Source organism: Sinocyclocheilus rhinocerous, unplaced genomic scaffold, assembly GCF_001515625.1.
Source record: "Sinocyclocheilus rhinocerous isolate Xijiao unplaced genomic scaffold, SAMN03320098_v1.1 scaffold1842, whole genome shotgun sequence".
NCBI classification, from domain to species: Eukaryota; Metazoa; Chordata; class Actinopteri; order Cypriniformes; family Cyprinidae; genus Sinocyclocheilus; species Sinocyclocheilus rhinocerous.
The window spans coordinates 295,071-307,857 of NW_015667292.1; the positions used below are offsets into that span (position 1 = coordinate 295,071).

Here is a 12,787-nt window from a genome sequence, read left to right on the forward strand (position 1 = left end):
GATTGGATTGATATATTAATAAAAAAAAAAACTAACTGGGGGGGTTATACATACATACCAATACATACCCTTTTGATTCTGCCGTATTGTTTTCTTATACTATATGAGATGCAACCCTATACAGGTTTGTGATTTTTTTTCAGACTATCTTTTGTTGTTTAAGTCCTGTTTAAAGAATGCAGATAGGCTGTGGCTTTCTGAAATATTTGTAAATGTCAGAAAGAGGCCTGTGGGAATAAACGAAAAGAGAACATGGGCAGACATAAGTATCACACGACCTGTCTGCTGTGGTCAGTCCTCTTCCAATAATCCAGAGGTCAGTGTTCCTTCCTTCTCAGGCCGACCCACATTTACACACTTCAGTGAAACTCCCAGTGCAAACAGCCAACTCTCAAACAAATATTCTCCTATACACTTCAGACCCTTGAGAGAGACAAAAGGAGGGGTAAAGAGGAAAAAAGTGACATTTTGATGGCTGCCCAATCCCGTTGAAGCTGAAGATGTTATTCTTTGGCTTCAATTTGAGAGGAACGGAACCTTTCCCCTCTCCTGTCATCCGGCGCTTCTGTGTTTCTTCCTTCCCTCCGCACTCATCTCTTCCTCATTTCCGTCTTGTCATCCAGAGTCTCATCAAATGTCAGAGGACAGCATGCTGTCCCAGAGTGCTGGCTCCATCTGCATCTTGAAATACATATTTGTGGTGAGACTGATCAATCAGGAAGGGGGCCAACACTTTTTCAAACAACTGTATGTATATACATAAACAAATTTTTTGCAATGATAACTCAAATGTGGTGGTCAAACAGTAATGAGTATTTAACAATTTAACAAACTTTATTATTCAAAATGAGTCTGACATCAGTTCACTAAATAGTAAACTTCACTTCACTTATTATAAATAACTTAAAAAACACAAATAGAACAAAATATATATAACTTGAATTAAGAAAATAGGTAACTGTGTAGTGCAAGCAAGCTACTGCAAAAACAACAGGGGCAGGTTTATGCAGGAAGCACAGCTTTTCCAAATGTAAACATCTAAAATGAATACATTTTCTGGTAATCAAATGAACATGCAGAACATGAGGATTCGTATTTAAATAGCCTTTTGTAGTTTAATATTCACAGACACTAGTCTATATCGCAATTTGATTTAAGTGTACTGACCTGTTTTTTTTATTTATTCATCAAAAATAAGACAAATTCCATGAAATTTCGCGTTATACAGTAAATTCCGTTTTTATGACTGGATCCCGATTCCATCCATGTTTTCTGCATCGCGGAAATCATAGGGCCCTACTAATGTAGCAAACGATATGATAAGCTCATTGTGAAAGTAAAAGACGGGGACATTGTTGTTTATTTACTTTAGCATTGAGTCTCTCCAACTAGGTGACAACGTAGCGTTAAATCACCATTCAACAGACTCAAGCCACCACCGCACTGCCGTCTATTAAACTGCAGAAAGATACTAACTTTTCAATCTGCTACGTTACTGACTGTACTGACAAACTATGCTGATTTAGGAAATGTGATGTGACCGATGTGATAAGCATGAGTTCTGGGACGCGGCACGGCTGGTATAAACACAAGCATTGACTGCCACGATCAGCTCCGGTGCGCCACAGATCAGCTCTAACGTCTGCTGTTAAAAATGAACCATCCATTCATCATATTAGCATTGCAAAACTAAGAATTCGAATCAGTGTAATGTGACGATCAAATATAGGTGCGGGTGGGTGGCGGGCGGATAATTTGAAGCAGCGGTCTCGGGTGAAGTTTGAGCTCATCCGCGCATCTCTACACTACAGTGACCTGGGACGCCAGTAGCAAACAGTGGAGACATTGAGATATTGTCTAAAATTTCATTTCGGCGGCATATCGGTGGCATATTCGCAGATACTGATATATCTGTGACAGGCTCATATCAGCCGATAATATCGGCAAAACAATATATCGGTCGGGCTCTAGTCTAAATAATAATGTGTATTTCTCAATTCCTACTAGAGGTAAAAGTGGATAATGAACCAGATAAAAGTGAGAGAAATGAGCCAGACCTGCTGTCATCTGTGACATATTTTATTTAGATTTTACATTTGTATCTGAACTTCATAATAGTTTTTTTTTTTTATTATTAATGGCAATTAACTGCACAGAAAACTGTATACAAATAATTACATGGAATACATTCACGTTTGAGGTTAGATTTTTATTAAAGGCTTAAATATATTTGTTTTGGGGCATCAATGTTAGGCATTTGTTTTGTGGTTTTGCATCGGTAGGTTTGTGTGTTACATTTTTATTTAATTGTCTGGCATCTTATTAATGCAGTGTGGAAAGTCTAATATATATTAGCGGTTTACTGAGGGCACTGGGTTTGATAAAGATCAGTGTGGTCTCTGGGCTGGTCACTGTAGATTACTAATGGCCTGTTTGAGGCTTGTCAAGGAAATAACCAATACGAGCGGGATTCACATGCCATAGTAGTTTACTCTAAGATCTTAATCTGCCTTTATTTTTCCTTTGTTCTTATTGTAGATAGCTGGCACTATGTTGTTGTTGTTTTAAAGATTCCCTCTGATGTGTTATAGGCCTACACAAGGGAATGATGAGCATAAACTGAACTAGTGGTGACTGATAAATTAGAGGATGAGTTCCCAACTGCATAACCAAGAGTAAACAACCCCACCAAAGACATCAAATGAGCAGATGTCAGTCTACATCACAACTTAAAAGAAAAAATATAAATGCATTCAACCTAAACCTAAAGGAGGTTTTTGGCAGGATATTAATTCTACACTATACGCTTTTAAAAGCATTGCAGAAACTGAACTAACTTCAATTTATGATGTTGTTGTTTTTTAGGGCTGCAAGATATATCGTTTCAGCATCGATATCGCGATGTCCGCATCCGCGATAGTCACATCACAGGATGTGCGATGTTTAGTATACTGATCGTTATATCTATACTGATTGTTTTCTTTGCTCACACACAGACACTGTGTCTACTAGGGCTGTGCGATTAATCGAAATCGAATCGCAATCGCGATTTGAGACGTTGCGATTTGCTAATCGCAAAGCCTGCGATGTGGACGCGATATTACTCTGTTCCAGAGCATATGCATGACTGCCAGCCTTGAGTGGCAGTCTTACTAACCAATAGAGTGAGCGCACTTCCGTTCTCCCCAATCAGCACTGCTCTAGCCAACTGCGTAAACGCCCACCATAAAAAAAACAAAAAAAAAACAACAGAAAGCGGGAGATAGACAGAGTGGGATTATGGCGTCTACAGGGTCAGATCGATAGTTAGGCAAATTACGTCACCGACGAGCCGTTCACACTTGCCGCACACACGCAGCCTGTTTCGTAATGCTCGTAATATACTCGCACCCGGCTCTGCACCGCACATCTCCATGAGCGCATCTGGCAGTATGGATGAGGCTTGACGCACACGCGCAACCCAACATCATATGACCCCTTTAATAATTGACTAAAGACAAATCTTTCCTGTGAAATTCAGTAATTAGGCTAAGTTAATTCTGTTAAAGTAGTTATACCATTATAATCTTGCCTGCTGGGAAAAAAAAAAAAAACAGTAGAACCCCTCCCAAAACACAATAGCAAATTTAATGGATTTCAGGGTTATAATGGGAATTATATTGGTTTTAATGCAAACTATAATGGTGTCTATTTGATGGATTCTATTGGTGGGATGTAATATGGCAGATGGCAACCAATAGAACAACAGTAATTCCTATGGAATAATGCCAAAAACAAAAAGGAATTTTATAATGGTTTAATGGAAACTATAAGAATTTCTGTGATGGTTTCTATTGTTTTTTTCAGCAGGGTAATGATCCGCAAATCAAATCGCAATATCTGTCAAAAAAAAATCGCAATTAGATATTTTCCCCAAATCGCACAGCCCTAGTTACAAACAAAATGGGGACATGAATATATTATTTTCATATGGGTCTGGGGGTGATTTCTTGTACAAAAACTCTAGTTTATTCAAAGCCCCAAACTTTGACTCAAATGAGTTTTATTCTACTCGATGAGACCTTTCAAATGACATATGACACATGACTATCTGAGCTGTACGATGTTTTTGACATTAGAGTAAATGGCACAAAAAATATATTTAGTAAATTATGAATTTTATTTGTCATTTATCAGCAAATAACTCTGCACTACTTTGGAGTTAATCAAAGCGGCTACATGCATTGTAAAGCTCAGACTCTACGCTTTCAAATATCCATATTTTTATGATATCCATTTTTTGTTGATCAAGGCAGTGGTTTGAAAAATATGATTAGTAATATTTTCGCGGAGGGGGGGGTGTCCCGCCCGCGGTACACTCCGGTTTAGAAGGACTGCTCAGCGCTCGTTAAGAGTTGATCAAAATAATTACATTCATTAAAAAGCTGAGATTCTAAGCTTTAAAATGATACCTATTTTGTGTTATTCCATTAAGGGGTTGCTTAGTAATTTGATTATGAATTTCTTTGTGCGGGAGGTTTCCTGCCGGCGGGACACCTCGGGCTTAAAGGGTTAAGCACCAAAGTACAGAAAACCTACCATGGCACATCTCTAGAGGCAACAAACTCATTGAATAGTACTATGCAGTTGGAAAAGAGACATAAATATCTTTACAGTTCACAAGCTGCACAAACATGCAATGACCATCTGGTGCATCTCCAAGGAAAAGCTTTTCAAACAGTCACCCCGGATACCCATAAATACTGAATCGCTGTTTCACTGGCCAGTGTGGAGGTGGAGGATTCAAGTTCACTTAATTTCCTGGCTTGACACTCTTGAGGAGTGAAGCCAAGCCTAAACAGGAAAGCCCAATATCACAAATGATGAAAAGCACACATTAGGGCTGGGTTAACCTGTTTGTTTTGGTCGGCTAGTTTATTGACTTTTATGATGCTGTAGTATTTTATTAGAAGTGCTTTAGTAGAAGAAAATGGCCATGTTGACACAGCAACAGAATATGGTTGTCAGTTCTGTATTTGAGTACTTAAATACGTTTTGTTCACACACAATACGGTAGTTTGAGGGAGTGACAACTGCATTCTACAACCAAATTCACAGACCTAAATTTTCATGACTCACAACCGCATTCTCGGAAAACCCATGCTGTGTGAAAGGAACCGAACTAGTTGTCTATTAGGGCTGCACGATTAATCGAATGTGATGGTCATGCGCATTTTGTTAAAAAAGCCGGTTCTGTAATCAGCAGGAAATCATCATCACGTGCTTTCAGATGGAGCAGAATTTACTACACATAGCCGTAGTTCACTGACAAGTTACGCAAAAAAATCGCAGATGATTTTATTGCGCGATTATGAAATCGAAGAAATCGTTCGTGATAATGACAGCTGTTTGCATAGCTTCTCAGTGCACTACGGCTGTGAAGTAAATGCTGCTCCATCTGAAAGCATGTGAAAATACCACATTTAATAACATATTTTTACTCCAAACTCACTTCATAACGTCAGTCGAGTGTTTGAAATAAATCCTTCTGTGAGATGATGTGGCTTCTTACACAGAATAAGGCACGCAACATATTTCATAGTATTTAAGCAGTGATAAAGGCATTGCATTATAAACATACTTTATTTTAATGAAAATGATAATAATAATAATAACTCCGATAAACCATATATTGTCATAATCGTGTGTTTATTAGTCACGTTGAATCAATGAAAGCAGCTGAATCTTCTGTTTATTCAGCTGCAACGATAGGCATTTCCTGGGTTTCTTCTGCGAGGCGTATTTGGAGTTTCAGCGCGAGAGCGCCCTCTGGCCTTTGGATGGAGATTTACTGCTGATCACAGAACCGTGCTTCACTGAAAGATACGCATGACAATCGCAGCTTCTGTCAAATCGCGATCTCGATTCCATTTCGATTTATCGTGCAGCCCTATTGTCTATCATGTCATACAGTGCAAGAGAGCCGCTCTGCTGCATAAACATGCGCCTACCGTGTGTTGTGGTTTTTCATGTGTGGTTTCCGTAACTTCCAGAGATGCGTAGCTATATGAGCTGTGTTATCTGAAGGTTGTCATCCAGTCAATGTTCTCCACCAAAATATAAAAGCTGCTGTTGGTGAATGAAGATTTGACCGATGCACTCACAGCTCAATTAAACACTTGTGTCAAAAAGTGATAAGACTTTAAAGTTTTATGGACTTCACCATCTTGGATATTACCTTGGTCAGTGTCACTATGGTTACTGGTAAGGAATACAGGCTTGACTCCCACTGCACATTAATTCAGACCGTATTCGACATGCTACTGCAAGTTGCTGTGTGAACTGGAGACATTTCAAGACTCACACCTGTAAGTAAATACGGTTGTCAATCCCAAAATCTGACAGTGTGAATGTAGCCTATATGTGCAACTTTTCAGATTTTCTTCTCAGAGTTTTAGCATGCTGATAGTGTGCTATAAGAAAAACATTGCTCTATTTGAAGTAGCAGTACTTTAAAGGGGATGAATTTAGAAACTTAACTGAAACATATCAGCATGGTAAACAAACTTCAAAAAAACACTTTCAAGCACCACCAACACCGACATCAGAGCACTGCATTTGGTTAGTTTTTGAGATTATCTGTGCAAACAACCCACTGACTTGTCATTTGTTATTCGGAACTAATAAAATATATTAACATATAATACCTACTGAGATAGGGTGGTGGATGTGGGTTCAGAACAAGCAATTAAACCAAGTGTTACTTTCTGTCCTGCTTGCTGGAAGCACACTGAGGAATATAACTGCACCTCCAAAGGCTGTATGTTGGCCTAGCAGCCTGGAAAACCTCAGCTGAACAATGTGAGTCCTGAGCCTGGGGTTCACTCAAGCACACAATGGACTCTTTGTCTGCATTCTTGCAGCTCGCTGGGATGCTTTGTACGCTATGCCAACTCACTGGGGCCTGCGTGAGCATCCGGTGCTGTTCGCCTGGGCTATGGCTAAACCAGCCTCCCCAACTCTGAGTGCAGCAGTTGGGTGAGACACTTGTGTGTCAGCGCTCTTTGTTTCATACATGGAGATGCTAGCATGGATGTACCTGTCCATAAACTACTACTTTGGTACTAAACAGTGTATTTAGATAAAGTATGCTAAAGATAAAGGGGTTTGTTTGTTTTGGATCTTCTGAAAACTAGAAATTGAAACTTATAACTCACTTTGATTTATATCAGACAGTCCATGAATTGGCCCCTTTGTTAATCGCCTCTAGTATTAACATTTATCACTCGCTTAAGTCCAAACTTGTGAAATGTTTGACTATTCCTCTTTTTGTTTATGTCTTCGGTGGTCAGCGGCTTCCTTCTTTGTGAAGCTAGACTGTGAATCGCTGGCTTGATAGGATGCAGAACTATAGTTTGAAATCAGACACAGTTGAAGTCAAGTGGTTGAGCTGTTGAGACTTTTTCAGACAAAGTCAGAAGAGTTCCTCCTGCGGTTTGGAAGTTGGGATTTTTTTACATTAATGAGACTTTATTGTCCCATAGATGGCTGGAGTGTTTATATTTACACACACACACACACACACACACATTAAACTGATTCTAAAGATCTGCAGGTTTTGCTTTAGATGTTTGGAACAGAGATATGGTTTTAGTCAAAGCTAGATTGGCCTGCTTGGCCAAGACCTTATCCACTGACCTGCTGTGTTAGTGCTATTGCAAGCCAGTACATGTAGTTCCAATACACGTACTTAGTTATAAACAAGAATGAAGTTTGTGTAATATTACATACTTGATATCAGTTTAAAAGCTACGCATGCGAGGCACTGGACTGTTAGGATTTAAATCATGTTCTCTCTCTCTCTCTCTCTCTCTCTCCAGAAAAAAGCCAAAGGTGCAGAGCTGTTTGAACAGATCATGTATCACCTGGACGTTGTCGAGAAGGATTACTTTGGCCTGCGCTTCATGGATTCAGCCCAAGTCCCGGTAAGAGCAAAAGGATTTCTAGATGGTGTATGCAAGATGTGCTTTGATATGTCAGCTGATTCGATCTAATTGATGGGCCTGCTATGTTTAAATAGTCAAATAACTTAACACTCGCTCACCTCCAGTGTGAATGGTTGCATCATGATTAAACCAGAACACTTCTGTCGTAATCTGCAATGAACATACGTTGCAGAAAGCTTTGTTGAAAAATATTTTCCAAAGCTATAGGCAAATAAGGAGTACTACAGCATTTCACAGAGCAAATTTGCAGGGGAATTAGGTACAATGTTTGGGTTACTAAAATGTATACGGGCAGCGACTGGTAGCCAGTGAAGTGAGTCAAAGAGAGTTGTAACAAACACTCTCGATCTGATGTTGTATGCCAATCCTCATGACTGGGTGGTCTTCATGATGTGGTTTGAGTCAAACACAACTCCCAGAATTCCTGGCTGTTTGGATACTGTTTTTATTGCTGTGCCTATCAAAATTTTTTTAGTTTTGGTGCATTCCCAGCTTGCATTGTAGATGCATTGTTACTGCACAGTCAGTAAAAATCATGAGCTTTTTCTCAATCACATCTCTTTTTTTTTTTTTTCTGATGATTTTCCAGTAGCAATCATCATTTAATAACTTCTGTTCAACTTGCGCACTATGCACATTCTGATAAACTTTCTTTATTGACAGCTATTTACCTTTATATTATATTTGATAAAATATTGAATCTGCAAAGAGCAGCAGACAGCGCTCAGGCTAGTGCAGAGTCTTACGTGAAAGAGGGAGGGAAGAGCGTGTGAGGAATGTGTGGGAGAGATCGAGACACTCTATTCTTCCATCAGCATGAGTGCCTCCACCCTCCCTCCGTCCACATTGTTCATGCATCACCCCATTAGAGCGGCCCAGCTCAATAGACGGGACAGAATTTTCTAGTGTTTTCAAACCAGAGTATGAAAACGCTTTTTGCCCGCCAGTAGTGTTCGACCGATATTGTTTTTTTGACAGCCAATGCTGATGCCGATATCTTGGAAAGCAGGGTGGCCGATGGCCGATATAATTTTATTTATTTTAATTAATGTTTAAGAAATTTGAAATCATTTGAAAATGGATTAAAAAGTAAATGTGTTAAATAAACATACTTTAGATGACAAAGTATTTTTCACAAATAAATAAATATTTTATAAATATAATAAAAAACGAAGTAAACACTAACCAACAGGGCACTCAGTATTCAGGGAAGTTTGTGTGCATTGGGATTTGGGAATCATATTTTTTCAAATAAAGCCAAGGTAACACTCATTTTACATACAGCACACAGTGAAAATTACATGAATATGGCAGTGGGCAAATGCATAAAGCGCAGCATAATTTAAAATCACGAGTTTAAAGTTTGTCGATCGCGCGTCTCCAGTGAAGCTGAACTCTCCACCTGTCCGCATTCAATTCACACGGATCGACCGTCACGCAGAGAACACGCGATCATGCAGGATACAAATGCACACTTCACAAGATCTCACAGCTGGATCCGACTAAGTTTGCAAGCTTTGTGAAATTAAATGTTCATTAGTCATTCAAAGATTTGTTTAAATGATATAAATGCGTATTTGCTGAATGCTGACGGCAAACAAGAAAGTATTATAATGTTTGCCTTTCTATTACTAATAATATAAAAGCAATCGTTATAATACTTTTTGTATACATTTTAATTCCTTTGTTTAACCTTTCTATCTGATTATTAGACAGACTTCTATCCGTATTAGACAGAACTGTTAACGACAGCGAACAAGAGGGAGAATGTGAGCACTGTACTCAGGTGCTGCCGCAGTCAGTGCCGTTAAAATAAAAGTCCTGCCTTGAACGCATCGGCCAAACAGGAAAACTGATTGGTCGATGCCGATATTTAAAAAATGCCAAATATCGGCCGATATATCGGCCTTGGCAATATATCGGTCGACCAGTACCCGCCGGCCAAAGTGACTGATGAATTACCATTTTTACAAATTTTTTTTTTTTAACCAGACATGTTGTTAAATGTAATAATGTCTTGAATAAAAACATCAAAAGGACTATCATGAGGTTAATACTTTTAATATTTTATATGCAGCAAACTTAAGGTTCTCCACATCCCCAAACATGTGACATGTTTCATTTTCTTACATTTGCAGCACTGGCTTGATGTCACCAAAAGCATCAAAAAGCAAGTCAAAAGTAAGTAGTAGCTGTTCTTACTACTGAACTCAGTTCTGGGTAGATGTTGTTTTGGACAGGTTTGATTAGATGAGCAACTTTAAGGCCTGATACAATGCACTCAAGCACTCCTCCATACAGAATTAACAGTGGTTATTTACTCAGAAGCTCTGTTTCAAACCTTGTGGGCTGCTTTGCATTGTGTTATCTAGGTAGGCAGCACACAAGTCTTGGGAACAGAGCAACATTTTTCGTTAGTGCTCTCGAAAATAGCTGTTTGTATAAAGTTAATGCTTTACTATGTCTGTGCAGGGCAGGTAATGATGAACCATGCATGGAAACTCTGTATTTCATCACTTGCATGACATTCTTTCTGAAATTCCATTTCTGTTCTGCAACCTTTAGCGATAATAATTTTTTTTATTCCACAAGCTGTACACTTGTGCACTAGAAACTTAATTTCTAGTAAGGCATTTTGCTTTGTTGACCATATCTGTTATGTTCTCTGCCTTTTGGCTTGTTTCAGTTGGACCACCATATTGCCTCCATGTGAGAGTAAAGTTCTACTCCTCAGAGCCCAACAACTTACACGAGGAGCTAACAAGGTACATCCTGTTTATACCATTACCAATCTATTAATATTCACGCAACTGTTTCACTCACTGCTTTCATCTTCATTATCTCTTGTAGATACCTTTTTGTACTACAGTTAAAACAGGATATTCTCAGTGGCAAGTAAGTGACGTTATTTTGAATTGTCTTGAATGTTAAAAATGAATGACATTTGTCTGCTTATCATTTAAAGGTTGGCTTATTTAAATGTGTATTTGATCAATGGGTTGTCTACATTGACACAACTTAATTTGTAAACATACAGTGGCCTCAAAAAAAGTTGTTTGGATGTATTGTTGCAAAAAAAAAAACTTTTACATCTGATGCAATTTGTGATAAATGTCTCACTGTAATGAAATGAAAAAAAAACACGTTTTATAAACCTTAAATTTCTGATGACTTTGTGTAATACATTGTGATCATCTTTGTTCCAGGTTAGAGTGTTCATTCGACACAGCAGTGGAGTTGGTTGCATATGCTTTACAGGGTGAGTGACAGAACTGTATGTTTCTTGAAATCAATTTAGAAAATCTGTGAATTTCACTACCTTTCAAAAGTTTGGTGTTGTTACGTTTTTTTTTTTTTTAAATGTTACAAGTTTCTTATACTCGCTAAAAATACATGTATTTGTTTAAAAATACAGTAAAACAATAATATTGTGAAATATTATTGCATCTGTTTCTAATGTAAGTGTAATTTATTCTTGTGATGGCCAAGCTGAATTTTCAGCAGCCATTACTTAAGTCTTTAGTGCCACATATTCCTTCATGCTGATTTGGTGCAGAAGAAACATTATTATTATTGTTAATCTTGAAACCAGTTGTGCTGTTTCATATTTTAATGGAAACCGTGATACATTTGATAAGGATTCTTTGAACATAACGTTCATAAAACCGGGCTTATTTGAAATGGTAAAGATATTTTTGAATGTTACAACATTTTTCTGTCACTTTTGATTAATTTAACATGTTCTTGCTGAAAAGTTTTAATTTCTTTCAAACATTTGAACAGTTGTGTAAAATCCACTATATGTACACATTCTTTTCATTTGTAGTGGTCACGTGATATTAAAGAGGTCAAAAGTACTAAATCAAGGAATTAACTGTTAATATTTTGAAAATAGACATGACTAGGTTGTGTATACGAGATGTTGAATAGGTCACACAAGACCTGGAAAAAAACTGAATCTTTTGAGTATGAAACATTTTAATAGCATGTCCATATTTAAATGATACTAAACAGTGTTTTTATTCAGATACTATTTTAGTGGACATTTTTTAAAAAAGGTTTCTCCTGAAATTATTGTAGAATTTTTGTCATGTAGTAATTTGAAAGACTCTATTATACAGTTGAAGTCAAAAGTTCAGAATCTGCAAAATGTTAATTATTTTACCAAAATAAGAGGGATCATACAAAATGCATTATTGTTTATTTAGTACTGACCTGAATAAGATATTTCACATAAAAGATGTTTATGTAGTCCACAATAGAAAATAATGCTTGAATTTATAAAAATGACCCTGTTCAAAAGTTTACATACACTTGATTTGATTTCCAGAAGGAAAAGCGATACATTAAGAGCCGGGGGTGAAAACTTTTTGAATTTGAAGATCAGGGTAAATTTAACTTATTTTGTCTTCTGGGAAACATTTAGTAGCTTCTGAAAGGCAGTACTTAATGAAAATATGATATTTAGGCAAAATAAGAAAAATATACACATCTTCATTTTCCTTCTGGAGCATCAGTGAGCGTTTGAATCTTCTGTAATAGTTGCATATGAGTCCCTCAGTTGTCCTCAGTGTGAAAAGATGGATCTCAAAATCATACAGTCATTGTTGGAAAGGGTTCAAATACACAAAAATGCTTTTGAATACACAAAAATGCTCAACAAGATTTTGTTGGACCTGAAGGATGTTTCTGAAGAACAGCAGGCAGTTTAACTGTTCAGGACAAACAAGGGACTCATGAACAACTATCACTAAACAAAAAACAAAACAAAAACAAGCTGTGGATCATTCAGGTAACAACAC

At 37.6% G+C, this 12,787-nt stretch overlaps 1 protein-coding gene across 8 annotated transcripts in view; it reads left to right on the forward strand.

Annotated features, from left to right (window-relative positions):
- The window catches only part of LOC107733640 (band 4.1-like protein 5), a 49,403-nt gene that overhangs the window by 12,130 nt on the left and 24,486 nt on the right, over positions 1-12,787 (forward strand). For all 8 annotated transcript variants that reach the window (XM_016545352.1, XM_016545353.1, XM_016545354.1 and 5 more), the window contains exons 3-7: positions 7,860-7,964; positions 10,124-10,166; positions 10,672-10,750; positions 10,836-10,880; positions 11,192-11,244. In XM_016545352.1, the coding sequence (XP_016400838.1) occupies positions 7,860-7,964; positions 10,124-10,166; positions 10,672-10,750; positions 10,836-10,880; positions 11,192-11,244 (325 nt within the window). The remainder of the gene's footprint in view (positions 1-7,859; positions 7,965-10,123; positions 10,167-10,671; positions 10,751-10,835; positions 10,881-11,191; positions 11,245-12,787) is intronic.